This window comes from Pagrus pagrus, assembly GCF_965226575.1.
Source record: "Pagrus pagrus genome assembly, chromosome: 16".
NCBI classification, from domain to species: Eukaryota; Metazoa; Chordata; class Actinopteri; order Spariformes; family Sparidae; genus Pagrus; species Pagrus pagrus.
The window spans coordinates 13,879,666-13,907,341 of record NC_140200.1 but is presented as its reverse complement, the minus strand read 5'-3'; the positions used below and the strand labels follow the sequence as shown (position 1 = coordinate 13,907,341).

The window sequence follows — 27,676 nt, the reverse complement described above, 5'->3', positions numbered from 1 at the left end:
GACGGTCAGGGTTACTGCAGAAGAAACTGAACTCTGTGAGCCATGTTAAAGGGATATTACACGGTATCTGATCATTGCTGCGTCTAAGCACATCACTCAAACGTTGAAGTAAGCAATTCTGAAGAAAGATGGCAGCTGAGTCTTATTCCCGGCTTTGAGTTGGCGAGTCACCAGCCCGAAGAGACAAGAATCAACTATATTTCTTCAGAATTGCTGACGCCCAGAAACATCACTAACACTACCAAAAATACCAAGGACATCAGAGTATACGTACAGAGGGCAGAGTGTGTCTGCAAATATACACACCGCCACACATTTATAGTGGGTCATAAGTGATGACTGACAGGGCCTGTTTTTGTATGAGACTATACATTGTTTCTTTCAGGAAACTCCTGCATGGGGAGGATTTTAACATTTGAATAATATGGAAATATGATCTAATTTTAGGAGATTCAAATGAAGCATTTGGGAAGTGTGTGTGTGTGTGTGTGTGGTAGCTCCTGCTGCCTGTATTACATCCTTGTGTCTTTGATGTAATGTTATCTATTTTTTTGCCCAAGATTCATGCACCAAGAGGTGCCAAAAGAAGAGTAATACTATAATAATACAACTAGACAGACTCTCAGCAGAGCGCATAACTCCTCCGAGGCCCGCTCATAGATACGAGCCACCTAAATACACCTGATTCTTTTCATCAAGATCCAAGCATTTTTCCCTGAGAAACTAACGAAAATGTACCCCACTATCTTACAATGTTAAAGAAAGTGAGAAAAAGATTCCTGGATCCGTCCCTTTATCTGGATCTGCACCAAACGTTAATGGGGTCTATTCTGGGCCGAGACACATCCTCCATCCGAGTTTCTTGGAAATCTGTTCATACGTTTTTGTGTAATCCTGCTGACGAACCAACTAACTAATAATCAGGAACAGAAAATTGTGGTAGTGTACAAAGAGTTAAAAATGACATCTGTGACTCAGGTTGTGGTTCAGAATGAAAGGTTTCATTTCAACATTGCAGTGGGACACATGTAAAGTGTTCAGCGCATCATTTCCTGTACTTTGGTGATTTTTCATTTATTTGCCAATTCATGTCCAATAGTACTCATGCATAATGGTGTTAATAATAATAATAATAATAATAATACATTTTATTTATAGAGCACCTTTAAAAACAGAGTTTACAAAGTGCGTTGACAACCAAGCAAAAGCAGGAAACTCAGGACGACAATATTACAGAATAAACACTCCAAACAGCAGGAAGTCTAGTCTGAGGTGGAGTTAAAACAAGAAGGCAGAACACAACATGTAAGAACACAAAAACACAAAGAGTCATTATAAGTAAAAGGAACAAAACAGTTCACAGAAAAAGCAAAGAGGAAAAGTAACGCAAACCACTGCAGAACATTATCAGAAGTCGTTTGGTTCGTACTGTATTGTGCTAGCGAGTTAACATGAATGTAAACAACGCAGAGTTTAAAATTAAAGCATTCAAAAGGTTCGCTCGACCTCACAGAGGAAATCTCCACCGGGCACTTTTTTGCTGACTTGTCAAATGGCTAACTGAGTTTGCTGCGGTTCTCCTCGCTAATAAAAAAGATAAAAGACTTAATAAGAGTTTTGTCCGATTAGGTGTTAATCAAATCTGGCTATCTAAGGTCGAGCCTCTTCATCTGTGACGGTTCAAACTAGTTGATGAAATATCTGAGTCCCTCGGCTGTCGAGAACATCTACGAAGCTGTAATGATCATCTGGTTTTAGCTGTAATTACATGTATTCCTTTTTTTCTCTGTGTAGTTCACGTTAAAACTCAAACAATGGTCAACTATTATGATTCTTGTGATAATACATGAGTTTCCATGAGTTGCGGTGTGATTCAACACCACTCTTTATTTACAACATACAGACAGTACACATTATCTTGCGGTGTGGAGGGTTTAAATCTCTCGCCTCCCGATTCAGCCTCAGACCAGTCAGAGCCAGAGACAACTGAACTGACACTCGTTTAACTTTCATTCCTGGAGTCTGGACAAATCTGAACATGATCCTGCAGTTCGGGCTTGGTTTGTGCGTCCTCGCTGCCTCAGACAACGCCTCCCACCTACTCCGCCGTGCGAGCTGATACTGCCTGAGCACATCCAGCAACAATGGAGAGGGTTCTCAGATTGTAAACCGCGTCCTGCCTCCACCGATCGAAAAGGGATTTGAAGAAAGGCGCCTCCGCCGATACAAAATAGGCCTGAATTCACTTATTCATTCGTGTGCACAGCATCTGATCTGCACATGTTTCTACAAAGGAGGTTTCACATACCTCTGGCACATATTTGCATGTTAGTTCCCTCTATTAATCATTAGATGTTTGGATTCTAACAGTACAACAGAGCGACGGAAAAAGAAACACACGATGCCTCCTCGGCATGTTTGTTCTGTGTGATTGCCGGCTACACTGAGGATAATAGGTGCATCTGAGGGCATAATCATTTAACTCTGACGGTACCTGCACGTCCGGTGATTATGCTATGAACTGGCCAATGATAAGATAATTCTGCAAACGCTTCACGTTATTGATACGTGGGGATTATTACTGGTGTTCCCTCATGTGCCTTGTGTTGTTTTGTGCCAACTTTTGTTCTGCTTGTTTTGTTGGAAGCCTCTTTAAGGTGTTGGCGAGGGGACTACTGATGGAAAACAGCCTTTTGGCTAATTCTACTGTTTCTACTCATGTATTACCATGAGTGTGTGTGTTTTTATTTATTTATTACTTATGATCAAAGGGGTACATCCCAGTACGACTAAAATACATTTCAGAAAAGAGAAAAAAAAGGAGAGAACATATACAGAGACAAGAACAAACAAACAAACAAACAAACAAACAAACAAATGGATTCCCATTGTGATTTACTGCTGTTACTTTTAAGAGTAATAATTCCCTAAATCCTGAATCAGAGTTGCAATGAGAAGAAAGACGAGACAGATGTGTGCTTCTACAGACAGGTAGCTTTACTTGTTGCTATCGTAACCGCTAGCTGCTGCTAATTGTAGCTGCATTTCGCTAATGAGCTCAGTTAGCAGTGCAGCTAGCGGTCTCATTAGCTGACTCTGCCCAGGGAGGTTTATATTTCTTTTTAAGTCATATTTCTCTCCCTTTTTTAAAAAACTGCTCTGAAAAATGATCCAATCTCAAAACCGTGGGTTTTGCTAATCTGCTGCACCCCATTCTTGTGCTCAGCTCTAGTTGACAAAACACCCCCAAAAACACCACTAGATAATTATTTTTTTAAATTACTAGATTTAGAGTAAGTCTGTAAAATGTCAAAAAAAAGTCCCATCACAACACAAAAGCCTAAATTGATGCCTTGAAAGTTTAGACTTTGTCTGACAAGCAAATCAAGTCACATTTAAGAAACCAGAGCCAGCAAATGTTTGGCACTTCTACTTCAAACGATTAATCAGTTGCCAAATGCACCAGTGACTCATATTCTGATGAAAACATCTTACAGCATCGCTCATAACCACAAATAAACAAAACAAATCAAGTATTAATACACAGACTGAAAATCATTAACAACAATGTGCGGTGGAATAACAATGATTACACTTTCACCTGTTTTCACACGTGTCTGTTTGTTTGTTTGTTTGTTTGTTTGTTTGTTTGTTTGTTGGTTTGTCAGCAGAATTACACAAAAACAACTGAACAGATTTCAGTGAAACTTGGATGGAGGACGGGTCTCGACCCAGAATAGAACCCGTTAACTTCTGGTGCAGATAAAAGGAACTTGACTTGACTGAATTAAAGGGAACAACCAACCAATCCAGCCAGACGGTACACACACAGCTTATCTTTTAAAAGGCGTCATCCTTTGTTCTACAGATAAAAGACGCGTCAAACAAACATCTTTTGTGAGCACACAACAAAAATGACTGTGGACAAACAGGAAATAGTGTTGTGAGGTCACGGCAGGATAACACTATCTCAATTCCAGGAAGTGACTTCAGCTTCCTGTGTGGTAGCTCCCTGCATTAGGCAGCACGGTGGCCATTGTTATGCCCACTATACAGAGCTGCTTGCAACCAGCTGACTAATGTGATAAAACTGTGAATAATGACCGCTGAGGTCTGGATGGACAGTCCATGTGGGCTCGGATGAATTCATTTCTCTCAGACGCCCCATTTTTATCACTGGGTGACATAAGTTGGGTGAAGCTGAGAGCAGCGGTTTCACACCGGACTTGTGACTCATCAACACTGAAAATAGACGTGGCCCCCTTTAGCAGGAACTACTGCAGACAGAACCAGATCAAATCTGCTTCAGCTGCCTCGTCTGTTCTTCAGGTGTACATACTGACCCCAGTGATGACCCGTGATGTCACCAAAATAACCCGACTGACAGCCACAGCTGGTTTTGTTAATATCAAAAAGCATGCTTCTGGACTTTATGCCTTCAGATCTTTGTTATTTGCCGAGCGATGGCGAGAACATGTAGAAAAGCATGTTCATCCAGTCTCCCTGACACTTCCTCAGGTATGTCTGAAAGGCGTTTACTTTCCTCTTCAAAGTAGTGCGAGCACAGCGCTGACAAATGCTCGTGCACTGACAAACAAAGCTGCTCCATATCAGCTCAGGAGTGTGTATCTGTTGCTAGAGGATGGGGCGAGGGGAGCTTAGCAGTGGCATTTGTTTTATCAGAAGTGGGCTGAGTACATTCTTAGGACAGGTCAGAGAGAGGGCATGTCAATTAGAGGCCGGGCCAAGAGAGCCAGCAGCGATGGAGTGGCAGGGCAAGATGCAGGGCGCTGATTGTGTTCGTGTCTGTGGCTTTTAATGTGGGTCAGTTTGGTGCAACTTTAAAGGAGCACTATGTAGTTTGGGGGAAGAAAGAGGCAAACGGACATTAAAGGACGTATACTTTGTTTATATGTGGCGGACCCCGACACCTTTCCAGCTTCAAACTGTGTTCTGGGACCTTATTTTCCTCTCAGAATTCAGTTTTGGGAAAAATAATTACATATTACCTCATTAATATTGTAAATATTATAATTCTGAGTTTGAATTTCTTCTCCAAAAATACATAGTGCACCTTTAACTCAACTTCCTATCATGTCTTCCCATCATAACTGGGAAAATGAGGGGGAAAAAACACAGGAAAAGGAGGCTACACGTTGAGTTTAGGTGGGGTTTCCTCTGATTAAAAGCTAAATTCATGATTAAAAAATAAATAAAAGAGCTTTTCACATGCAGATATCTCAGCTATAAAGACTTGTGTCCAAGTTGTCACTCACACAATAACAAAGTAGTGTTTTCTCCATTTCCTTTTGATTGTGTGCCTGGTTGTTGATGCGTTAAATCTCTCCAGCTGACGTGTGTGTCACTCACTACCTGTGTGACACCCACCTGTGTCAGACCCAGGAGGTGAAGGTAAACTCACCAGCAGCGTTTCCAAGTTTAGTGCCGAGTGTGGGTTCCTCATGAGGGACTCCAGCTTCTTCAGCCGGCTCTCCAGCCTGCTCTCCGCTCCGAGCATGATCACAGCACACGGTGAATCCAGGTCACATGAAAAACAGCAGAAAACACAGAAACACCTGTAGGCCTGTAGGTGTTTTTGTGTCGGGACACAGGAGCACCCCTCCTCCTCCTCCTCCTCCTCCTCCTTCCTCCTGCTGGATCAGATCCTCATGTCAGCTCCTCTGTAAACTGCGGCTTCCGCGCTCACTTTAATTATTAACCCGCTGCCAAAGTGTCTCTCCGTCTTTTTGAATCAATGTCCCAGAGGAGAGTGAGACCCGGGCGGACTGTAACGACCCGGACAGAGGCCGCACTTCACTTTCAGGTGAGTCCCGTCTGCTCGCAGGTAGCTACAACCAAATCTGATCCGACCACAGCGTGCCCAACCTGCAGGACGGAGCAGCGTCAGGCTGCACGGAGTAACAGGGGGGCGACTTCCGGGTAGAACTGTCAAAGTAAAACACCTCAGGAGAGATTATCTATAGATTATATGACGTTAACTAATGTGAAGAAAGTTACATTTTTGTTTGTTTGTTTTCCCTGCACGAAATTGGTGATATATAGTATTTTGTAATTTAATTTATTTAATTTTATTCACACACACACACACACACACACACACACACACACATCTAACTAACTAACTATATACACAAATAAGTAAATAAATAGAATTTTTTAGGTAGTAAGAAAAGTCACAGTTATAATAGAAATAAAGGCCCAAATAATACTATGATAAAGTATATATACATATTAAAAATTAAGAATTATTCTCAATGATATTTCAATTGTAGAGTTTGTAAATAAATACAATAACTTTCAATCTAAGAAAGAGATCAATATTATAGAGGCCTAGCACAAGATTTAAAAGAAATGTAGATGGTCAATATACTAGGTCTACATGTAAAATGCAACGTATTTAATTCTTTCTCTTTTTGTGTGTGCATAAATCACATTGTAGCTCATCTGCATCATCCACTGCTCCAAATTAGTTAGGGTTATTGGGGTATAGGTGCATGTATGCATGTGCATGGATATGTAATAAAGGTCAAATGAGCTCTATGCCACAACCCTCTGATTCTCAGATTTAATGATATGATTTGAAGTCAAACTGTCAAACAAGAAATAAACTAACAAAACACAACACTAGGCTACTGTAATACAGCTCATTGCTCTGTGCTTTTATTTTGAAGGCAAAGCCATACATCCGGTTTCATTCTGCCTAACTGTATGTGACTTCACAGATATTAATCTTCTATCTGTTCGCTGTTTCCATGTGTACTTTACTTTTAAGTGTATTTGGGACTCATATCCTGCACTTAAAGTTTCTATCTTACCCCGAGAAAGTCGCCGGACGCAGGAGACACCACTTCCCCCTCAAATACCTCCAGTCACTGTTCCCAGCAGCCCCTCACCAGGCCGGAATTCCTGCTCTCTTATCTCATTCATCTGTTTTACCGTCACAGCTCAGGGCCTCGACCAACTTTCAGTATTTTAGGAATGCTGATGCGCTGCCTTGCAGACGAGCTGGCACTAAAAATAGAAGTTTAGAGTCACTGCAGTGTGTCAGGCGTCCTTATCTACAGCTCTCATTGTTTTGTGTTTATGGTACATGATTGTTTTATGTGTGTGTAGATTAGTTAGGTTCATATAGATCTACAGTCAGATTGAGAAGGTTACAGCACAGTAAAATATCAAATCTTAGGTTAAAATGAGAAAACATTTAAAGTGTAAAGAGGAAATCAAGGATCTAAATCCTGTGATGGAATGTAACTGAGTACATTTACTCAAGTACTGCACTTAAGTCCAGTTTTATATACTTTATATTTTCACTCCACTACATTTTGGAGCCAAATATTGTACTTTTTACTCCACTTCAGTTATTACACAACTTTAGTTACTGGTTTCCTACAGATTTCATGCTGAATCGGAGCCAACGTAGTGTGTTTTTAAAGTTAGTTACTTTATCTGCAATTGTATAAAAATTACACTGGCTCCAATAATGAGAAAAATGCTGAATATCACAGCTGATAAAGCTGATAATCAGTCTGCCCATAAGCATATGTAAATACATTTTTCTTTTTTTTACTTGTACTTTTGATTCTTAAGTACATTTAATACCAGACACTTTGAGACTTCTACTTAAGCCCTTTTCCTGTGGTTGACTTTCACTTTTACCAAAGTAATATTTAAACACGATATCTTCTCAAGTATGAGTTCTGGGTACTTTTTTACAACACTGAAGAAATCACACCAGACGTTTCCTTTGCTCTTAGAATAACTTTTATTTATTTTACTTTACAAAGAGGTCTCCACCAAAGCTCTCAGTAACTGAAACTATATTCAAATACAAACAATCTGTGAATAATCTATTCAGACGGTGGGCTAAATGTTTGACAGGGGCGGTCAGAAAGTACCAATGAATTTCAGGCAAAAAAAAAAAAAACAGCAACAAAATGTCTGACACAAAAGTCTTTTTTTTTGTCCAAACATTTGGATTAACACACATCCTGTATCAGGTCAGAAATGGCAATGATTAAAATGTGCAATAAAACCAACGATGGCAGTCTTGACAACGTCTTTTTTGGCCTCCGGCGTCAGAGCAGAGGAGCGCTTGTTGACACCGCAGCTATATGCATGCCGTGATGTCATCACTGACTCACACGAGCTGTTGACAAAGTCCCCTGGCCAGCCGAGGATGACACTAACACAACGGCATGACCTGTGGTGAAGATGTAGGCTGGAATGAGTGGGGATACATGTGTCGCTGCTGTAGGCACACACACAAACGCACAATCACACAAACTCATAGGCATGTAGTTTTGGAATGATGGCAGGGGTGGGTCACATTTGGAGTTATTCTAGGAGTCGGCCATGATGATTACGTATCCCGGGGGACTGTGAGACTCTTCATTAAGAGGAGGCTTTGAAGGGCACCCTGGGTCTTCTTGGTATGACACGGCTGTAGCAGTTGGCTAAATTGGGATGTAATGAGAGAATAATGGCAGCGAGATGTGGAGGAACAGCTATCTACTTGGCATTGGATATCGGTCAGCTGGCACTGAGTGAAGTGTTCTGTGTGATCGTACGGGTTTCAGCAGACTGCCTATTGGCCTCTGGGTGCTTTCTTGTCATAAAAAAAAATAAAGGGCAGGTGCAAAGTTACAAAGGCAAACACTGCTCTCTAGTGGGCATACAGTATATAAACATAAAGACGAGAAGGGGCTTTTAAGAGCTTCGGCACTCAAAATACAATCATCGAAGAAAAAAAAACGTGAAGAAATAAAGCACTTTTTTGTGAAAATCTACATATGCATCATCCATAAGTTAATATAACAACAAATAGTATCTGTGAACTAGAAAAACTGAAATCTTACAATGGGACAAAAGTGTTGACGAAGCCTCTAAGTGATCAAATCTCATCAGGTATCCCCCGACAGAGGGAACTGTAATACTGATCGCTGCATACTACAGCATTTGACGGTTGAGTATAATACCACATTTGGTAAAAATTACAAGCCTCTCTCTTTTTTTCTTTTTTTAAGAATCATCTGATCAGAGACAGTGACATTAAAACATCAGGATCAGGACCAGTTAAAGGGACAATTCACCCCAAAATAAAAATATTGTTCCTATCACCTGTAGCGCGACTTATCCACTAAGTTTGCTTTGGTGCGAGCTGCAGAGTTTTCGGAGACACCAGCTGTAGAGATGTCGGCCTTCTCTCGTATATAATGGATCTAGATGGTACTCGGCTTGTGTTGCTCAAAGAGCCGAAAAGAAAACATTTTACAAACTCAACAGCAACTTCTCTCCCTAGAAATCATGACCCAGTTACTCAAGATAATCCACAGACCTTGTTGTGAGTCGTTTCATGTAGGAACTATTTTCCTTATGTAGGAAGAAAGTGTGCAATTACTCATGGAATAGAGGCCAAGCCCCCAGGAGGAGAGCCAGGCTCTGAAGCCAACTTCTGTAGAGGCCAAACAGTACAATCACATCACATGATGCACCCGAGCCCGAAAGGACTTTTATCCAGAAGTGTACATTTCAAAAGAAGCGGCTGTTAAATAGTGGATAATTATTTTTGAGCATCAAAACCCTCGCGAAATGAGTCATAATTTGAGCCATTCAGTCCAATAAAAATGTGGGAGGTCTAGAAGAGCTGCAAGATTAAATCATTTTTACCTCTGTTGAAGTTAGCCGGATGCTAAACCAGAAGTTAGCCAGCTCAGACGCTTTTTGGGCCGCACAACACAGAAGATCCAGGTACTTTTATAGCCAACAGACTTTGTGCGCCACTGTGGGCCCCGTCTCCAACACTGTGCCCGGGTTTTAATGTAACGCCATTGATAGAGGCTGGAGAACTAAGCTCACTTATGCTATAGCTCAGCATAGGGGGATCTCATTAATGTTTACAAGTCAGCAGCAATGTCTCTTTCCAGAAATCATGACCTGATTACTTCAGATAAACCACAGACCTTGTTGTGAGCATTTTCCTGTAGGGACTATTTTCTGTCAACTGAACTACAACGTATCGACGCACAGAGGGAAAAGTCCATCTACTCATGGACGAGAGGCTCGTGCCAGTAACAGCTCAGGATGTAAACATCAATGGCGTCCTCCTTGGCTGATCTGTAACGCTGGTTAGCTTGATTAGCTAGCCTCTCTACCATGAGTGACTGCATGCTTCCTTCTGCGTGGTGATACAGAGAGAAAATAGTTCCCACCTGAAACTGCTCACAATACGGTGTGTGGATTATTTTGAGTAAGCGTGTCATGATTTCTGGAAAGTAACACTACTGTTGAGTTTATCAACTGTAATTTGTTGCTGCTTTTGGTGCCATTCAGTTCCACTTTATTCAAGAGAAGGCAGACATCTCTACAGCCGATATCTCCAAAACTCTGCAATTCACACGAAATCAATCTAGATGGATGAATAGCACTACAGGTAAGAGGAAAGATATGTTTGTTTTTGTTTTGGGGCTAACTGTGCCTTTAAACTATCATGTGCCATGAAAGCTGGCACTAATTTGCTATCAAAGCTTTGGCAGATCAGATGAAAGGTGAGGGTCTGTACATCACACATTTATGGACCAGCGTCATCAGGACGACCTAAGTGTCCACAGACCATCTCAGCTACTGTATATCAGTAGGTTTCCCCTCTTATCATCTATATTGTTTTGGAGGAGGCAGAGGGAGCATCCTTTCCTGTTTTACTGCTCAGTCATTTGTCTTGACAGCCCAGCCAGGCTCTCTGCACACAGGATAAAGTCTTAATCTCAGCAGAATTTCCTCCCTTGAAGGAAGTGAGCAGGGAATCACAGGCAATCAGTTGTGAGGAACCAAATCTCAGAACCAGTATGTTTCTGTGTACCGTATTTAGATTGGGCGCGAGGTGGAGGGGAAGAGGGTATACTATATTCCTGGCTGTCGGTCAAAAAAATAAAAAAAAAAAGCTCCTGAAGTCTGAGCCCCCGTCGGCCAGGTAACCCAAAACCTGGAGTGGGGAGTCAGCGTGGGATATGGGGAGAGGAACAATGTGGCTCTTTGTGCAAGCCGGGCAGAGAAAACAAACCGTTTCCCCTGGAAAGAGATCATGTTCAGGCTCCATCTGAGAAGACCACACAAGGCTGATCAGAGCCCTGTCTGCTGTGTACAGCAAGGAGGAGAAGAGGAGGAGGAGGAGGAGGAGGAGGAGGAGGAGCGCATCTGGGCAGCCACACACTCACACACAGACACACTTTAGGGCAATGTCAGACAGGAAGAGAGAAGCACGAGCTGAGATGCTCCATTTCAGGCGCTCACTGAACACAACATCACACACCAGCCAGTAATACTCTTTGGTCCAAGACAAAATGTGTGACTGTGCTGTGTTCTTCCCCCCACGTTGACTTGTGAGAATGTGGCCATCTGGGCTGCTTCCTGGGTTGGCACCCTGCTGGTCTACAGGCAGAGCGACACTCTGATGGGCTGACAGGCTGAGGGACTGGCTGGAGGGTGTTAGCACTGGCGTTGTCCACGAGAGGGCGTGGCACTGATTCTGGCACCGCCATACAGTGTTAAACAGGGAGTCTGTTCATTAGGTGGAGAGAAAAAAAGCCCAGAAAGAAACAGAAAGAGTGGTGAGATGTTATAGATTCTGGGCTGATTCTGTGTAATTTCCATTTCTAGCATATCTTATATCAACCCCGCCTGCTCTGGACACTCATTCCTTAATCCGCCCTTTCTACATAAACACAGAGAATGAGGCTTTTAGTCATGTCAACACTCAGATAACTGTCGCAGAGGGCACAATCAAACCAAGAACATCTGGCCTCTTTCTCTCTCACACACTAACACAGACTTTCATTGAAGCACACATATTAAACGTAAACAGACGCACACACACACTCGCATCTAAGGGCCAAAACCAGGGTTCTGTACTCCCTCTGTCCCAACGCGTTTTAGTTTCAAACGCTCAGCGAATACCCATGTGGTGGGATCGGATTACACGGGGCTATAAAATATCCCAAATAAAGGCAGGGAAAACTGAGACGCAAAAACGGGCCGTTTCCTGAGGTGAAATCCTCCAGTTGGCTGCTGATTCTGTCAGATTTGGAAAAAAAAAAAGACTTTTTAGCAGCGGAGACAATAGAACAGGACAGCAATGTTTGGCTCCGGAGCACAGAGGTGGCGAGCTAAAGTCATTCGCATACGGCAGCCAGCTCCCATTACACACAACGCAGGGCCATAAATCCGTCTGCACGACACAAGCAGCACGCTGTGATTTCATATGTATTGGTTACTAAGGGGACGCATGAAACCACAACAAAAACCAAAGAGTAAAGTGGAAACTCATTAAGTCAAAGGGAATCTAACTGGGAACATCTGCGGTAGAAGATAAAGGTTTATGTTGTCTTTCTCTATCAGCAGCCATCATTTTTAAACATAATTATTGGGCTGACCTTTGGAGAGGAAAGTGGAGAGAAAAGCAGGCCAGTCGAAATCCAAACCATCTCTCTAATATCAACGGATTAATCTCATGGCATACAGTAAAATGGTAACATGATCTCGTCATGGCGAGATACAAGCGGGTGAGGACGACGGGTGGTGTTACAGCCACTTGGACTCCCAATCAGGCAAGTGAAATCAATAGGCCCTTTGATTGGTCGAAAGTAAGGAGGGATTTTCTGCAGCACTCTAACAACAACATCTGGTTGGCAGTGGACAGCGGTGGTGAGTGAAGAGAAGGAAAAGGACTGAAAGGCGAGAAGAAGAGTGCTAAACTCATACATGGGAGAGACGAGCCGAAGCCAGAACAGGGTGTCATTATGACATGCGTAATCGGAGCGCTCTGGTTCTGCCCCTGTGTGTTCTAGTGAAGCCCCAGAGCTCTATCACAGCTGAGGCCTGGCTCTCATATTCACAGCGCCTTGTAGTCTGCCTGACAATCACCTCTGTCTCTGGAGCGACCTCACAAAGATGTCTGCACGGACTCCAAGCTCATGCTGCAAGAGCAAGACTTTCAGGTCACTTAGTCAACCTCACTTGATCTGTCTCTCTATCTCGGTGTCAGGTGGACAGACCATCCCTTAACCTCAAGGTCACGGTTTTGTCTTAGCAGCAGCCATCTGTCCCTGTCGGGATAATGAACATACAACCTTTTCATACATTGCAAATTGCTCCGGATAAAAGCATCAGCTAATTGTTTAAAATGTAGAAATCTTTCCATCCCACTAAAACAGACACGCACTCACATATGTTGGCAAAACTGAGCCTACAAAACGAACTGCCATGCAAACAAAGCATTGTGACCGTCAGGTTGTGGTGAAGTGATCGCCTTTCAAAGTGACTCTCACTGCCTGTGCCCTCCACCTCCTTTCCCTGTTGTAACCTAAGAGCCCCGAGGAGTGCCAGGTTACTGGGATTCTCTCTCTTTGGCGCCATGCTGTTTAGTGACCACGCGCATACTGTGAGACCTGTGATTAAGCTCGCCCTGTGTATGTGTGAATGTGTGTGTGCGCACATTTTCCAATCCCTAGTTAAATGGCATTTAAAAATAATTGCCGCTTTTTCATTTAGCCAACACAGAGTACCACATGGGTGGGTTTGCCGCACAGAACAATGCAATGGGATTTAGAAACGTGCAAATAAATTTGGAGTCAGCTTGGTATACTATTAAGTTTACGCTCTGATGCAGTAAATCCCACCCATTGGCTGCTTGTGGAATTTCTTCTTTGGAAACAAGGTACCGGTGTTCCCTCCCTTCTGCAGTAACATCAGATAGAAAGTCAGTGAAACCAATGCTATCTATACTTTGCCTCGCCTTGAAATAGAATCTCTCACCTCCATCCTCTACTTATTCTGATCGCGGATTCGTAGGCACCGCCTCTTCAGAGCTGGCTCCATGTCTCCAGCACTGGGCATATTAGCAGGGCTCCGGAGGCTACCCTTGTCCCTGAGTTTGGGCAAGAGCAGCGGGGTGGTGGTCCCACCCGTCTTTGGCGCTGTGGGCAGGGCATAGGCATGGTCCTCATCAGGAACATGGGGGTCCTCTCCTACATCCCCAACTACTGCTAAGGGCTCTTCTGACTGACTGACTGGGCCCTCAACCCGCACTGGACCAACAACAGAGCACTTGTTCTCTTTGATAGACTCCAGCTCACTGAGTGCAAGGTCAGAGGGTGGTGCTGGTATTCTCTGGGGTAAGGAGGAGTCCGGACTGGCAGGTGAGGGGGACATCCCATTTGGACTGTGGTCCTGAGATGTCAGGGCAGAGGGCGTAGCATCGTATGGATGGCTGCTCTCAGTGGGGCTGGGCGGGGTGTTTGAAGGTGGAGTGTGGGAGTCCTGGTGGTGGTACACAGTGTCAGGTGAAGGGCACTGTGGTAGAGGAGGGGTGGGTCTGATGATGTCGTGGAGCCCTGATCTGGTACCCTGCCCTGTTCCTGACTCCCCCAACCCTGATAGGTCCACCACTCCATTGGCACTGGGCCCCAGCTTCACTTGAGTCCTTTGAAGAACCCTTTGGATGACTTGTCGCTCTGACTGCTGCTGCTTATAGTCTGTCAGCCCCTCTGGCTCTGGGGCTGAGCAGGGGGAGTCGCTGTACTGTGCTCTGGGGGAGGATGATCCACTGTGGGGTGTGGATGTTGGAGAGGGGAATAACCTCTCCTTCTTAACCCAATCTGTGTCCCTTGTATTGGGGTCAGTTGGTGAGGGGAGACCTTGAGTAAAGGTCAGTTTGTTGGCTCCCAATCTGCTGTCCCCTTCTACGATTCCTGGAGATGACAGCCTAGTAGCCCTGGATCTACCCCTGTCTGCCCCCTCTGGCACAGGCTGGATAACACCACTGTGACTTGGAGTTTCTAGGGTTGACTTAGAAGGGACTGGAATGGGGATAGGAATGGGTATGGGGACAGGAAGTGGGACAATGATGGGATAAGGCACCAGGACAGTAGGTTGGGGCAGAAGAGGGCTAAAAGAAGGGATACCATAGTTCATCATGGGGGGCATTGGGACAGGGCCTCTTGGCATCATGTTCATGGGAGGAGAGTGCAGGCCAGGGAAGTAGGCTCCTGGGAAAGGATGCATCAGTCCTGGCGGATTCATGGAAGAGGGGGTTGGGGGCTGCAGGTGAGGAGAGTGAGGAGGTCTGTGGATAGGGCTGGAAGTGGGGCCTGGGTGTCTGGGGGGGTTGGCAAGGGGGCTTTTTAGGCCCTGAGCATGAAGAGGAGGTCTGATGAAGGGCATAGGGATCTGAGGTACCGGCTGGTGTTCCAGAGTGGGACGAGGATGAGGTGGAGGATGAAGGGGAGTAGGGTGAGGTGACACTTCCACAGCAGGGGGATGTGGAGGAGGCTGAATGGGTCTCTCCAGTGTCCTCAGCCCAGAGACAGCCACCCTGGAATTAGAGGCCTCTGAGGGGGAGATGGAGGTGGATTCTGCTGATGCATGGGTTGGCGTAGGGCCTTTAGGGGAAAGGTTTCTATGACGAGCTTCTGCTGCACCACTGCTGCTGCTCCAGGACTCAGGAGTGAGGAGCTTCTGTCCAGTGACGATGCTGTCCGCCCTTCCCTCCTGACTGGGTCTGCTCGGGCTGGAGCTGGTGAGAGCAGCACGGGCTTCTCGGTAGAAAACATCCATCTTGTACTGGTTCAGACACTTGGTGCTGCAGAACTGGAGTCGCTCCTCTCCAGACCCGAAGTCCAGGTATTCTTTAGTGTGACGGACATGCTTGCACCAATCACATACCTGTGGCACAGGGGAGAGAGACTGTGGGGGGTTATTCAAGTGATGGATCTTAGCTATAAACTTTCAAGGAGAGGTTCACCCAAAAATGAAAATTCGGTCATTATCTACTCACCCCCATGTCGACGGAAAGTCGAGTTAAGTTTCAAATTCCACAAAACATCTCAGGAGCTTCAGAGCAAAACAGCATTGCAGAACAAGCTCCCATTTACATCAGATGTTTGATAAAACGGTGTTTTGCTGTGAAGCTCCAGAAAAAGTTTTGTAGACTCAAAACTTCACCCGACTTTCATGGGTTAGGGTTAGTTACCCTGTAGCCTGAGGGTAAGTAGATAATGACTGAATTCTTGTTTTCGGGTGAACTGTTCCTTTAAGACTTTTATACAAATATACAGTAATGCGAGATGGGCTGACTTTCATCCCAACCTTTTAAGGTGAGAAGACCGCAAGCTACATGAGCATACAACTGTTTTAATCTTGTAATTTTATAGCATATTCATGATAATACTTTGCATTGGAAAACAAAAGATACATTGATAGTGTCCTCTTACTCTGACATTGCTGTTTATCTTCAGCACCAGTCTGGGCGAGTCCTCTGTGTGAGGGTGCTGAGGGGATCTCTCACCGTGGAGGTCTTCATCTCTGGCCTGACAGGGGAAAACCCACAGACACACATGACATGAACCCCTGTGAGGCAGCTTGTCAGACCTGAGTTCACACTACTTTTGATGGATCCATTCTCCGATTCGTCATGATGCCATACTGGAATCATTCTGTGGTCATTAAACCAAATTTGAGCTTCTCATATAACAAGTGCAAAAAATAGCTTCAAATGAATTGCCTTGTCATCAAGGTTAGAAGCAGTTTAAACGTCAAGCGTGGCACCAAAGCCTAAAGGTCAGTACAACAAAGGGAAATCACTAGTGTTGTGAAACAGATACAACTCTACAACTGAGCAGAGAGATAATGCAGGTGATGTATTGTCATATTATTAATGGCCTTGCCAGTATTAATATAGGAAATTCCTCTTGATTCATGTAAGCTGATCTGCTGTGGATCTGAGTGCTCCCCCTTCTCTGTGACCCATTGAGTCGTGTTGAGTTACGAAACATGAGGCAGCTGAAGGTAAGGTATGCACTGAAAGTGGACACCTCGCCCCAGGCCTCCTGGCTTTCCTCTCAGACAAGCAGCGACAAGCCAACGGCAATGCTTTCTTCCCCGCCTACGAAAAACTAGAGGGCTTGTTGCACACAGTCTGTTCAGCCCTCCTTTTTGTCTCCGTTGTCTTGTGAATATACCTACCACAGTATAAACAACAGTGAGGGTGAAAGGGGATACAGCTGCCTGTCACACCGCACCTCTAAAGAGGGTATATCCATGTCGTAATGGAAGGTGAAAAATCATGGCAATGTGCATCGGAGCGGTTCACCGGAGTCGCAGCTTTCCTGTCCTCCAGACCAAAGCCACTTAATGGCCGTCCCCTCCTCCATTAACGAGAAACTGATACTAAGTGTCCTCTACAAACTTTGACCTCCCACCAACCATTCCTATACTGGCTTCTCCATAATAACCAGAAAGCGTGTTCTCAGAGATCACCCCTTTCTAAATTCCTGTAAATTAATCTGTCAGTTATGACCTCATAAGTATCTGTTTCAGAAGGTCTGTTTACCTGACAGAAACCACCTGATGCTTGCTTCTCCTGTGTATGGACAGTGACACAGATGGCACAAACTGTCCATAAACAGAGCCTCTATGTGTGTGTGCAATCTACTGAACGCTCTTCAAAGAAGGGAGAAGCCGTAACTAAATGTTTATGACTGCCCACAGTGATGCTGATATGCCTTGTGTACATATTTCCTTTACCACTTACCTTATTGCGTTTGAAGTAGGCCCGTCTGCAGGCGGCAAAGCACTTCTCACTGCAGAAGCTCTTTAGCTCTGCACCCATACACAGGGAGTAGCGTTTCACCCCTTCCTTCTGGCACCAAACACACACTATCTGCACATTCTGTACATCTTCCACTGTGGGAGAAAAGCAGAAAAAAAGTTAAAGAGTGCAGCTTTGCTAAAACAACTCAGTTTCTAAAGATGTTTGTGTGGCTGTGGGGTTTAGAGGATCGTTTGAAGAGTGTTGGTGTTGATTTGGGAGGATTTCAACAGTGATATTAGAAGTCTTTACCTCTCAATATCTGTGAAGAGCTAAAGCTAAGTTCAGTGGACCAATAGTTATTCAATCTCACTGGAACTCAGGTGACACAATCGAGTTGTGCTCTTTTTGAATCAGAACTGATCCTTTAGCCAATTATCTATGTCAGTATCTTAGTATGTACCTTAGTGTGAATTAATAAAAGAAGTCTTAGGGCAATTTTCTCTTTCACACGGTCTACAGAGCCTGCTGGTTCTAGGGTTAGGGTTATCAGCACCACTACTTTGTGCACTTTCCCACAAAATTAGCTCTGGTTTCAAGATTTTTGGATCCTTGGTGCTATCTAGCAAACCAGCCCAAACTCCCACCAGTTTTGAGTGCAACCATTATAACCATGGATGTGTCATTAAGATAAATATTTAAACTCAAAAGTTTTGATTTTAACATGTGTAGCCACATGTTTTGGCAGTTTTCACAGCAAGTTTAGTGTTTCTACATCCGACAGAAAAAAATCTGTGGGGCTTTTCCTTGACATACTAAATATAGCTGTTAGTCATTAGTTACACAATGAGCACCATCCTGGAGAACATGATACGACCACCTCGGTTCAAACTTCAGGTCAAACTAAACCAACTATTTTTTGGTTCCACCTGCAAACCAGCAGACCCATATACAGGACTACAGAGTCTAAACAGGAGAAAATAAGTTACTTTACAAATACTCATGGACTGCACAGTATATCAAGCTAATGTTATAGAGCATCAACGTAAACTTGTTGAATGAACTATTGCTTTAGCAGCATGAAGCACTAGAAGGACAATAAACCAAACAAAAAAGACTGTTTACATGTCTATTCTGAATGTTTAGGGGCCATGACGAAACTTCTGAAACCTATAATTGCTCCATCCACATGGCTGACCCTGCACTCTGACTTCTCCCATATAAACACAACACAAGTCATGCATTATGTGTGCATGTGTGAATCTGGGGGCAGCGCTGCCATAAGCTAAAATCTCTTCACGTGCAGTCCCGTGACCCACTACCTGCTGATGGCTTTATCAGGGGGACAATGACCGGGGCACCCTTGTGCTCTTTCGGGGTGGTCAGGGATAAACTTGTTGAGGAAGAGGAGGGTGAGGAGGAGGGGACACCGGAGGACTCTCTCTCTCCGCTCTTCATGGCGAGGACCGAGTGACTGACTTTGGCGTCCAGGCTCTTGGGTTTTGGCAATGAGTTTTCTGAAAGACACAAACAAACTATGATGCAAATGACCCGGAGTTTTCACGTAACACAATAGCATAGCAGTGTCAGCACCGACACTGTTATAACTCTTGCATCAATGCCAAACGTACTCAGAAACAATAGATGTATCTGAATGAGTGAAACGTGAGAAGAGTCTGTCTAGCACATTCGATCAGTGACTCAATGTCTGCACAACAACCTGCAGAACCTGTTAGTGTCAACTCAAGAGCTCCGACACTTCCCCTCACCTTTTAGCACCGACACATGCTGACGCCGCTCTCTGTAGTTTCTGATCTCGTTGGCCTCCGACTCTCTGAGATCCACCTTGTCGTAGCCGTACCATCCCAGCAGCTCGTTCATGGTGCTCTCTGCGAACGTCTGCACGAGAAAAGGCGGAAAGCAAATCACTAATTAACCTTCCATGTAAAGGGATAGGGTAACTGAGCCACGGCCTGCCTGCAAATGGGAAATTGTGAGCGTACATGTTCGGGGTTGTTAGTGGAACTTTTTATCCTATGTTAAACATAATCAGACCTCCCTACTCTGAATCAATGCGAGGGATTCTTTCTCAGCCCCAGCCCCAGTCGGAGAAATGAATACGGGCACAGTGGAGTACAGTATGACGCTTTTTCCATGATGTGTTCAAGTTGTTTACCCTTGCTAAATCTGAGACGGAAAGGTTTAAAACCTAACACCAGTGTGAAATCTATGAATCATCCTTTGTTTATCTCTTTTAATTGGAAAAAAGAGGGAGAAAAGAAAACTGTTCTCCACAGATGGGATGTGTGGTCCCTTCTTTTTTTTTTATTACGACCAGATGAAAAAAAAAAAAAAAAAAAAAGCACAAAGGTCTCTCTCTTTATCCACCCACCTCTCTCTCTCTCTCTCTCTCTCCCTCTCTCTCTCTCTCTGTGGCTTTGGGAGAACCGGATTGGAGGAGAAACCTGATCCGGAACGGGCAGAAATCAGAGCGGGACACCCTACACCACAGCGAGGTCCCACGGTTCTCGGAAATGCCCCACTCCTCTCCCCTCTTCTCTCTCCACTGTCCACCACTCTCCCTCTCGCTCGCTCTCTTTCCCCCCTGTCCCTCCCCTTGTCTCTCTTCCTCTCCTCTGCCCTCCCTCACCTCCCATCTTCACCATCCTCCCCTCCACTCCAGCACCTTCTAGGCCTGACACCCGACACAGCGCTGCCTCTCAGGTTTCACCCTTTTCCAGCATAGCCAGCCTGCTGTGGTGGTGTTGTAGTGCTGTAGTACTGACTGCACATTCTTTCCCCTGCTTTCCTCACTCCGACCTCTGCTCTGCACTAGGGCCTCCAAGAAATGGATCTCTCCCTTGCTTGCTCACTTTCTGCTGTGTATGTGTGTGCGTCTGGGAGAGTGTGTGGGTGAGTGGTATCATATCCAGCTAAATATGCCTAACGATGATTAAAGTTAAGTATCCGGTGTCTGGTGCTGCGCTCGGGGCTGACGTGGAGGGAGTAGGTCCAAATGTGGTGTTGAAACAGATGTATTACAGAGACAACACTCGGCTGGACCTCAGCTGAGCTAGAAAATCTGTTCCCCTGCCTGCCTGCCTTCCTGTCTGTCTTTTTTTCTCTCGGTGTCTTTCTTTTGCCCTTTCATCATTTGACTCATTTTGAAGGTGCAACCTTCACCCAAAACGGGCCATAAAGGATTTCAACATTAAAGGGGCATTATGTAGTTTTGAAGAGGAAATTAAAACTCTGAATTTTAATATTAACGACATTAACGACCAAAAAATGTGTATTTTTTTCCACAAGTGAATAAACAAGCTGTTCTCAGGGGAAAATAGTCCGCAGAACACTGTTTGAAGCTAGAAAGGTGGCAGGGTCCGCCACAGGTAAACAAAGCAAAATTGTGTTGTCCTTTATGGTCAGTTTGTTTGTTCAGTTTATTCAGTCATGTAAGTTTTCTTCCCCGCTGCTCTGCTTTAAACGTGCACATCCCCAGGACCGCTTCACATCACGTCTAACTTTGCAGGAGGGCTACACTCATGGCAACCCTCCTGTCTCGTTTAGTCTTTCTGTTTTCTTGTTAGCGAAAGACGTGCAGCTTTTTTTTTTTATTTCACCCACCCCTCCACTTCCCACAATGTTGTTTTTGTTTCCTTTTGGCAGTTCAGACAAACATCTGCTTTGTGAGAGTGACAAGCCATATCCCAAACCGCAGAGAGAGTTGCAGCCAAAGGCAACAAACCGGGGCCGACCCTGAGATCCAGCCCAGGCCGGGCTCACATCAAGCGGGGATTGCGTTTCACATGTTTTGATTAAAATTAGTTAAGTTGTAACACTACACCTCCCCTGGATATCAAGCGCTCACAATCCAAACCACTTACACAAAAAAGACCACATTTCCTCTCTCTCACGAAAAGGCCAGAATCTCCTCCTCCCCCGTAAAAACTGCTTGTCTTTTTAGATTTCTGAGCTGCTGCTTGAAGGAGGTTCAGATATCCCTTACGACCGCAGTCAACGCTCTCAGATAGCCTGTGTCCAAACCCAAACAAAGCAGACAATCCATGGATTAGTTTCCATGCAGTAACGGGCTCGTAATGGTGGGAGGGAGTCACGTCTGTTACTGTGATTTCACTTAGTATTGCCTGTTAAAAATCGAGCAACGGAGGGGAGTTTTTCTTTTTCATCCTTTAATTAAAATCCTGTGATAGAGCTTTAGTGTTTGAGTGTGAGGCTGAGGTGGGCTATTTACAGGATATAAATACCCTCTCTTCTTCTTTTGGAAGGCGTGAGGGCAAGCCTCTGTGGCGGAGCAAGTGTGCGCACCGAGAGAGAGCGGGGAAGAAGTGACGCACATCTGGATCTCCGCTGGACATTAGCGTCCGGCCACAGCTGGCCTGACATGGCGTCACAAGAAGGCGAAGGCCAACCTACTCTTCCTCACTGCAAACATGTAGCCTATAATTAAAACGTCCTGTGACAATGTGCGTCACATTTTGAGTTTATATTTATATCTTTAAAAAAAAAAAAAAAAAAACTTTTACATTTTGATTTGTTGTGAAAAACTTTGAAGGTTTTTTTTAAAAAAATCTAAAACTTAATAAATGTTAAACAAAAGTGTGTAATTGTTTGTATAAAAGACACAAGCAGAGCATTCATTCACAACAAACTGTGTGTGATTATTCGCAGCATTGATTTGTGCGCAGTTGACTCACAGCAGTGAAACTTCGCGTGCGTAAAGAAGTTCACTCGGTCAATAATAAAAAGAGACAAACTCTCACCTTCATCTCCTGGTTGATCTCCCTCTTTACGGGGTGCGCAGGTTTCCTGCTGCGTTTATTTTCCGGTGGTCTCCCTTTCTCCATCTCTGGCATAGTCCTGGTTCTGGCTGGATCCGATCCGGATCAGTGTCGCCGCGCGTCAAGCTGGAGGTGTTTGTGTTTTTATTAGCGGAGTCGCTCCGAGTGAAAGCTGTCACTCCCGGTGACAGCGGCTGTCATTCCCGGCCGCCTGAGTCCCTCATCTGGGGCTTCACACCATACGAGTCCACTGAACACGCGTGCGCTCCAGGCTGGAGGCTCCGCCGCCGAACAATCACCGCTCTCTCCCCTCCGACACCGTCAACACCTGGCGGCGACGACAACACAGCTTCCGGTGGGGACCTTCAAAGTAAAGTAACGTGTTTTTAGAATACAAACTTCGCAAAACCAATAATCAACAACTTCTGTAGTTGTTGTTTGTGTTTATTTGTTGTTTTACTGACTATTCTTGATATTTGCCTTATCTAGATTATATTTTTAAAGTATTTCCGTTTGTTCTACATATTTGATAAGTTTAATTATCTGCTTATTTAATTATGTATATATTTTGTGAGACTAGTATTTTGTTTGTTGTTGTGGGCACCTGAGTTCATACACAGGGCCGGCTCCATTTTCTGTTTACCAGAGCATGAGAAGGATGCAGGAATTCATGATTCCTTTGTTCTTGTGTTTGCTTGCTTGAATTTGAAGAACTAAACATAAGAAACTTTGACACTTTACATGGGTTTTGCCTGCATTCATTACAAAGCCATGGAGGGGCAGTGGCCCCTTGGCTGTAAGTTTGATTCTAAAGCTGATATTTATTTGCTTTGGGATGGCAGCCTACCCGTCCTGTCCTGGAGTTGGGAATGAGACTCAAAAATCAACTTTTCTTATAAATATCACTTTTAAAACCAAATAGAAATGCTTTAATGATTTGAAGATTTGTGCTCAATTTATATCTTAAAACCTTTCGAAATGATACATTTGTCGGTGTGACATTTTTTTTCCTTTCAACAATCCCAAGTGAACTCCACTTTGATATAAATAGCATTCTCTGTTGCCACAAACCTGAGAAAAACTTTCCACTAACACGTCCCTGATCACAACTTAACTGAATTTACTCATTTTAGACGAATGTTAACGCAGTAATGAAAGAGAGTGAAACAAACAAGAAGGCCTGTTGCTTAAAAACAATCCCTTTAGCCACATTAATACTGTAATCTACACGTTAAAAAAAGTAAAAGAGGGCAAATGTAGCTAAACCTCTCTGCTCTGTAATGCCTAACATTTCCGCTTTTATTATGAAAGCAAGGTCCTCTCGCTTCCTGTCTCATTCGTGCTCTTCCTGTGCAGCTTGACAGTGCCCTCTCCAGTTAGGGAGGGGAAGGGAAGGGAAGGGAGGGCCCTCTCAGTTGATGTAACCCAACACCTGGCGCCCACCCCTCCCAAATCTCAACAGATACATTTCATAAGGAATGCAAAGACTGTGTTTTATCTGCGGGGACACAGTACAAACACTGTACAAATACTCTTGTCCTAAAATAAAGAGATGAAAAGAGCGCGGTGAGTTAAATGATACCATGGCAGAATGCATGGGGCTTTCTCAAATGGCATCTGTTTGATCAGTGCCTGTGTGTCTGTCTGTGTGTGTGTCACATTATGTGTGTGTACTGCACACAGAAACACCTGAAATGTCCACGTTTGGCCCCTGAGCTTCTCTTTGCCTGAGGAAAAGTACCACATGCCTGCGGGGATTCACATGTGTGGGTGATGTGTTTGAACATAAACATTCGTCCCATGTTATTCTTGATGGTAAAGGCCGGAGGCCTTATTACAGTATCATGTTTCCACGCTGGTAATGGAAGGATGGAGACGATCCAGTTGCATCGAGCAACATAAACAAACCTCAATGTTATTTCAGACAAGTTGGACAACTTTAGTTTACTACTATTTTACTTTTAACTGCTAAGTATATATAGTTTTTATATAAGTTTTAACTAGCATCAGGTTCATAATCCCACTGTGTGGAATTTAGGATATAAAGTTAAATAAATATGGAGGGAAGCTGGACTTGTCTCTACTGCATCCTTAAAGGTACAATATGTAAGAATTGGCCACCCATCGAATTCAAACTCCATATAAATGAAGGCTGCTAACTGCTGCTAACTGTAGCTCCCGTTACTTAGCTCATGTAGCAATGCAGCTAGCAATCTGGACAGTGAACTTGGAACACCAGGGGAGAGTTGTAGTTATTTGAATTTGTGTTTCTTCACATTATGTTGATAATTTTTGTTAATTTTTGTGTGTTTTAAACTAAAACTCTGATGTAACGCACCTTTAAATGTCGCTTTCGTAGGACTTTCACTAAACCACACGCAGACAGACAGTCAGGTAGACAGACAGGCGGGAACAGGAGGCCTGTTTCAGAACCTCTCTCCTCCCTGTCTCCAGCCGTCCTCGGTCTGCTCTGGTTGGAGGAATCCAGGGACAGCGCTCGTGTAAACAGAAACCTGATCCAGTGCGCAGGGCTTGGGTTTCGGCCCCTCGTACACCCGCTGATGATACCTGATCCGGCCCAGCTTTGGGAACAGGGCTTATCTGATGCCTCACAAAAGGCCCCTCTCTCCGGCTCTCCATAACAGCGCACATCTGGTGCCTCTGCAGGGAGCACTGTCCCTGCTTTGGGTTCCTCTGGGGGGGTGAGAGTGGGGATAAGACTCAGAAATCCACTTACACAAATGATTGACTATTTATAGGTCTAAAGTTACAATCCCCCAACATCTGGACCGAATGATAAAATTGGCCACTTTGTCGATCATTATTTGCATTATTGTCCACAGTGAACATACCCTGTCAATTTAAACGATGACTGAATATGTTGTAGTCTGAGCAAACAGTATGATCTCCTGTGGTTTACAGTTATGTGTTTTCTCCATTAGGGGGCAATGTCCACCCATCGGTTTTGAATAGTTGTGCCAATGAATATAGCCGGTGTTTTCCCTGTATCAAATTACATGCAGATACAGTCATGATGAAGGCAGCTGTGTTTCTGGTCCAGTGATTAAATGAATTGAGCCGGAGCGTAAAACAACAATTTTAACTGCAAATGCATTTACATTTTACAACAATATCTTTGACACTTCAGCCCATAAAACACCAGAAATAAACTACATAAACTTAAATCAGAATATAACCACAAAAAACTCTGTTGCAAGTTAAAGGTGCAAAAAATGAAAAGGGCACCCCAGAGGGCACTTAATCACATTTTCTTGCACACTTGGTCACAGTAGAGGGCACTTTATTGTCTTTTATGTATCATCCAGGTATCCAAGAGGGCACTTTGTGGCATTTATCCCCCACCACCACCACCACCAGCCTGCAGCCCCCTCCCTCATGTTGGGCTTATCTGTTTATTTATGTATATTTGTTTCTTATCTTATCTTTCTTCTAACATGTAGGTTGTTCTTGAATGTTATGGTCTACTAACTGATGAGCTTTATGGTAAATTTGAGCCATAGACCTCACTTTGAGCAGCCCAGGAATAGAGCGAACTGAAACTTGACAAATTATCTTTAATAATAATGTTAATAATTTTTACAAAAACAATACAACATAGGCTACAAATCATGACTACTAATAACGTCTGACTTAATTTTAAAGGTCCAGTTTGTAAGAAAATAGACTTTTGAGTCTCATTCCCAACTCTCAAATACCAGCGCCTTGGGACCGGGGGTCGGGTCGGCCGCCATCCCATGAGTAGGCTAAATAGAGTGCTGTAGCGATGACACGCATTTTGTTAAACAAGATGATCTTCACAGATGAGCACCACTTTTGTGAATTTCGAAGCATAAATTAAATCTCTAGAAGTAAAAAGCTAATGAACAGACTACATTGCGGTTGCAAGCATCACTACTACACAATTACTATAACGTTTTTTCTGTAAACTGATTGATCAACAAGTTGTAAAGTTAGAGTTAGAATAATTTGCAACTAAAGCCACCATGTAAAGACGTATTTATGAGTAGATGAGTCTCCATGTTCGGTGTGATGACGTTTTAATGCCCCTGACAACCTCTTTAGTCTCATTTAGCCACCACCGTAAGACACACAAGCACTTTATTAATTAAATTGTGGGACATTTAGTGATGTATTTTATGTCTTAGAACAAAACATGTAAATGTCTTAAGCCTGTCGGGATCACAGACCATATTTTTAGACTTTTAATTAAAAACCCATTCAAAAAACCCATTGACTTTGAGACGAGGGAACCGGATGAGCATAAATGCTAACTGATTTCCGGGTTTCAGGACTAATTACTACACTAAGTTAGATCTCATTCTAATCTGTATGAACTTTCCTTATCTGAAACACACATGTTGGCTCATATTCAGCCATGAATGAAAACAAATCAAAACCTACCTTTACAAAAAGCCCATTTTGTGCCTCTTACTTCATTTTGTGAGTCGAGCTAGCTTGTGATGCTATAGCTACTTCCTGTTTACAAAGCTGATTGCTTCTGCTTGGGCAGCTGCTTTAACGAGATGTTTCAGGGACCTTTTTACAGATACCTGAAGTCTTTAAAGGCTGAAATAACTAAATAACTTTTTAACACATCACCAGGTAGAAATGATGAATATTATGGAGCACGTATCCGTATTATGGTGCGTGCGTCCCCCTCCCGGACACTAGGTGTCGCTGTTGCCACACTTATAGCTGAAGCCTGGCACGAGAGCCCGTTCAACAGGTCGTATTAACTTTCCAGTTTGTCATTTTTCCATCTTTCATTGGATTTATGCGACTTTCTTTGTCAAGTGCATCATCAGATTGTGAGTGTCATCATGTGAGAGGGGTGTTTACAACTCAACAATCACGTTACAGCCTGAACCAAGCAGCCATTATTGGCCAAATAACGGTGGGAACAGTGTGGGTGTTATTCATGGTGACAAGTGTGACAAGTGTGTTATCCTCACGCCGTTGAGCAAGGCATTTTAAACATGCCGGGACGTAATTTATAGGAGCAAAGTGGGGATTATGGAGCATGCGCGCTCAGCCGGCTCCTCAAATCATCAATATATTTAGTCCCAAGTGTGCCGTCGGTTCCGTAAATTTCCACACAGTTATATCACATTTCTGTACAAGCCTGTATTACCACCATGCCCGGCACTCTGTCAGGACCCTATAGGCTACGTCACAGACCTGCAGCTGGTATAAAAAGCTCCGTCTGATGCAGCGTCCACATTAGAGAGAAGCAGCGTCTGTGGGCATCCTCCTCCAT

General features: G+C 44.0%; 2 protein-coding genes across 7 annotated transcripts in view; both read right to left on the bottom strand.

Annotated features, from left to right (window-relative positions):
- LOC311271989 (rho-associated protein kinase 2-like) overlaps positions 1-5,874 on the bottom strand; it is a 32,738-nt gene extending 26,864 nt beyond the window's left edge. For all 4 annotated transcript variants that reach the window (XM_084378026.1, XM_084378025.1, XM_084378027.1 and 1 more), the window contains exon 1: positions 5,423-5,874. In XM_084378026.1, coding sequence (XP_084234152.1) covers positions 5,423-5,518 — 96 coding nt within the window. In that variant the 5' untranslated portion in view covers positions 5,519-5,874. The remainder of the gene's footprint in view (positions 1-5,422) is intronic.
- Positions 5,875-7,770: 1,896 nt separating this feature from the next.
- Positions 7,771-27,465, bottom strand: LOC311271966 (sine oculis-binding protein homolog). Of its 3 annotated transcripts, none has more exons than XM_084377987.1 (9): positions 26,821-27,465; positions 24,737-25,092; positions 22,381-22,761; positions 19,369-19,498; positions 18,922-19,116; positions 17,603-17,754; positions 16,284-16,379; positions 13,828-15,756; positions 7,771-11,574 (listed from the first exon to the last, which is right to left on the bottom strand). In XM_084377987.1, exons 3-8 carry the CDS (start codon positions 22,471-22,473, stop codon positions 13,837-13,839), a joined length of 2,586 nt encoding a protein of 861 aa, XP_084234113.1. In that variant the 5' UTR covers positions 22,474-22,761; positions 24,737-25,092; positions 26,821-27,465; the 3' UTR covers positions 7,771-11,574; positions 13,828-13,836. The 3 variants fall into 3 exon arrangements, with proteins under 3 accessions (XP_084234113.1, XP_084234115.1, XP_084234114.1); XM_084377989.1 differs by having other exon boundaries at positions 13,828-15,735; XM_084377988.1 differs by lacking the exon at positions 24,737-25,092.
- Between the last annotated feature and the right edge of the window lie 211 nt (positions 27,466-27,676).

What these genes read in the sequence shown, in the direction of transcription:
- LOC311271966 (XM_084377987.1), bottom strand. Translation starts at nt 22,473, where the DNA reads ATGCCAGAGATGGAGAAAGGGAGACCACCGGAAAATAAACGCAGCAGG. An exon ending in AGATCAACCAGGAGATGAAG is followed by an intron (nt 19,499 to 22,380) that starts GTGAGAGTTTGT and finishes TTTCTCGTGCAG; the next exon opens with ACGTTCGCAGAGAGCACCAT. An exon ending in CCTACTTCAAACGCAATAAG is followed by an intron (nt 16,380 to 17,602) that starts GTAAGTGGTAAA and finishes TTCCCCTGTCAG; the next exon opens with GCCAGAGATGAAGACCTCCA.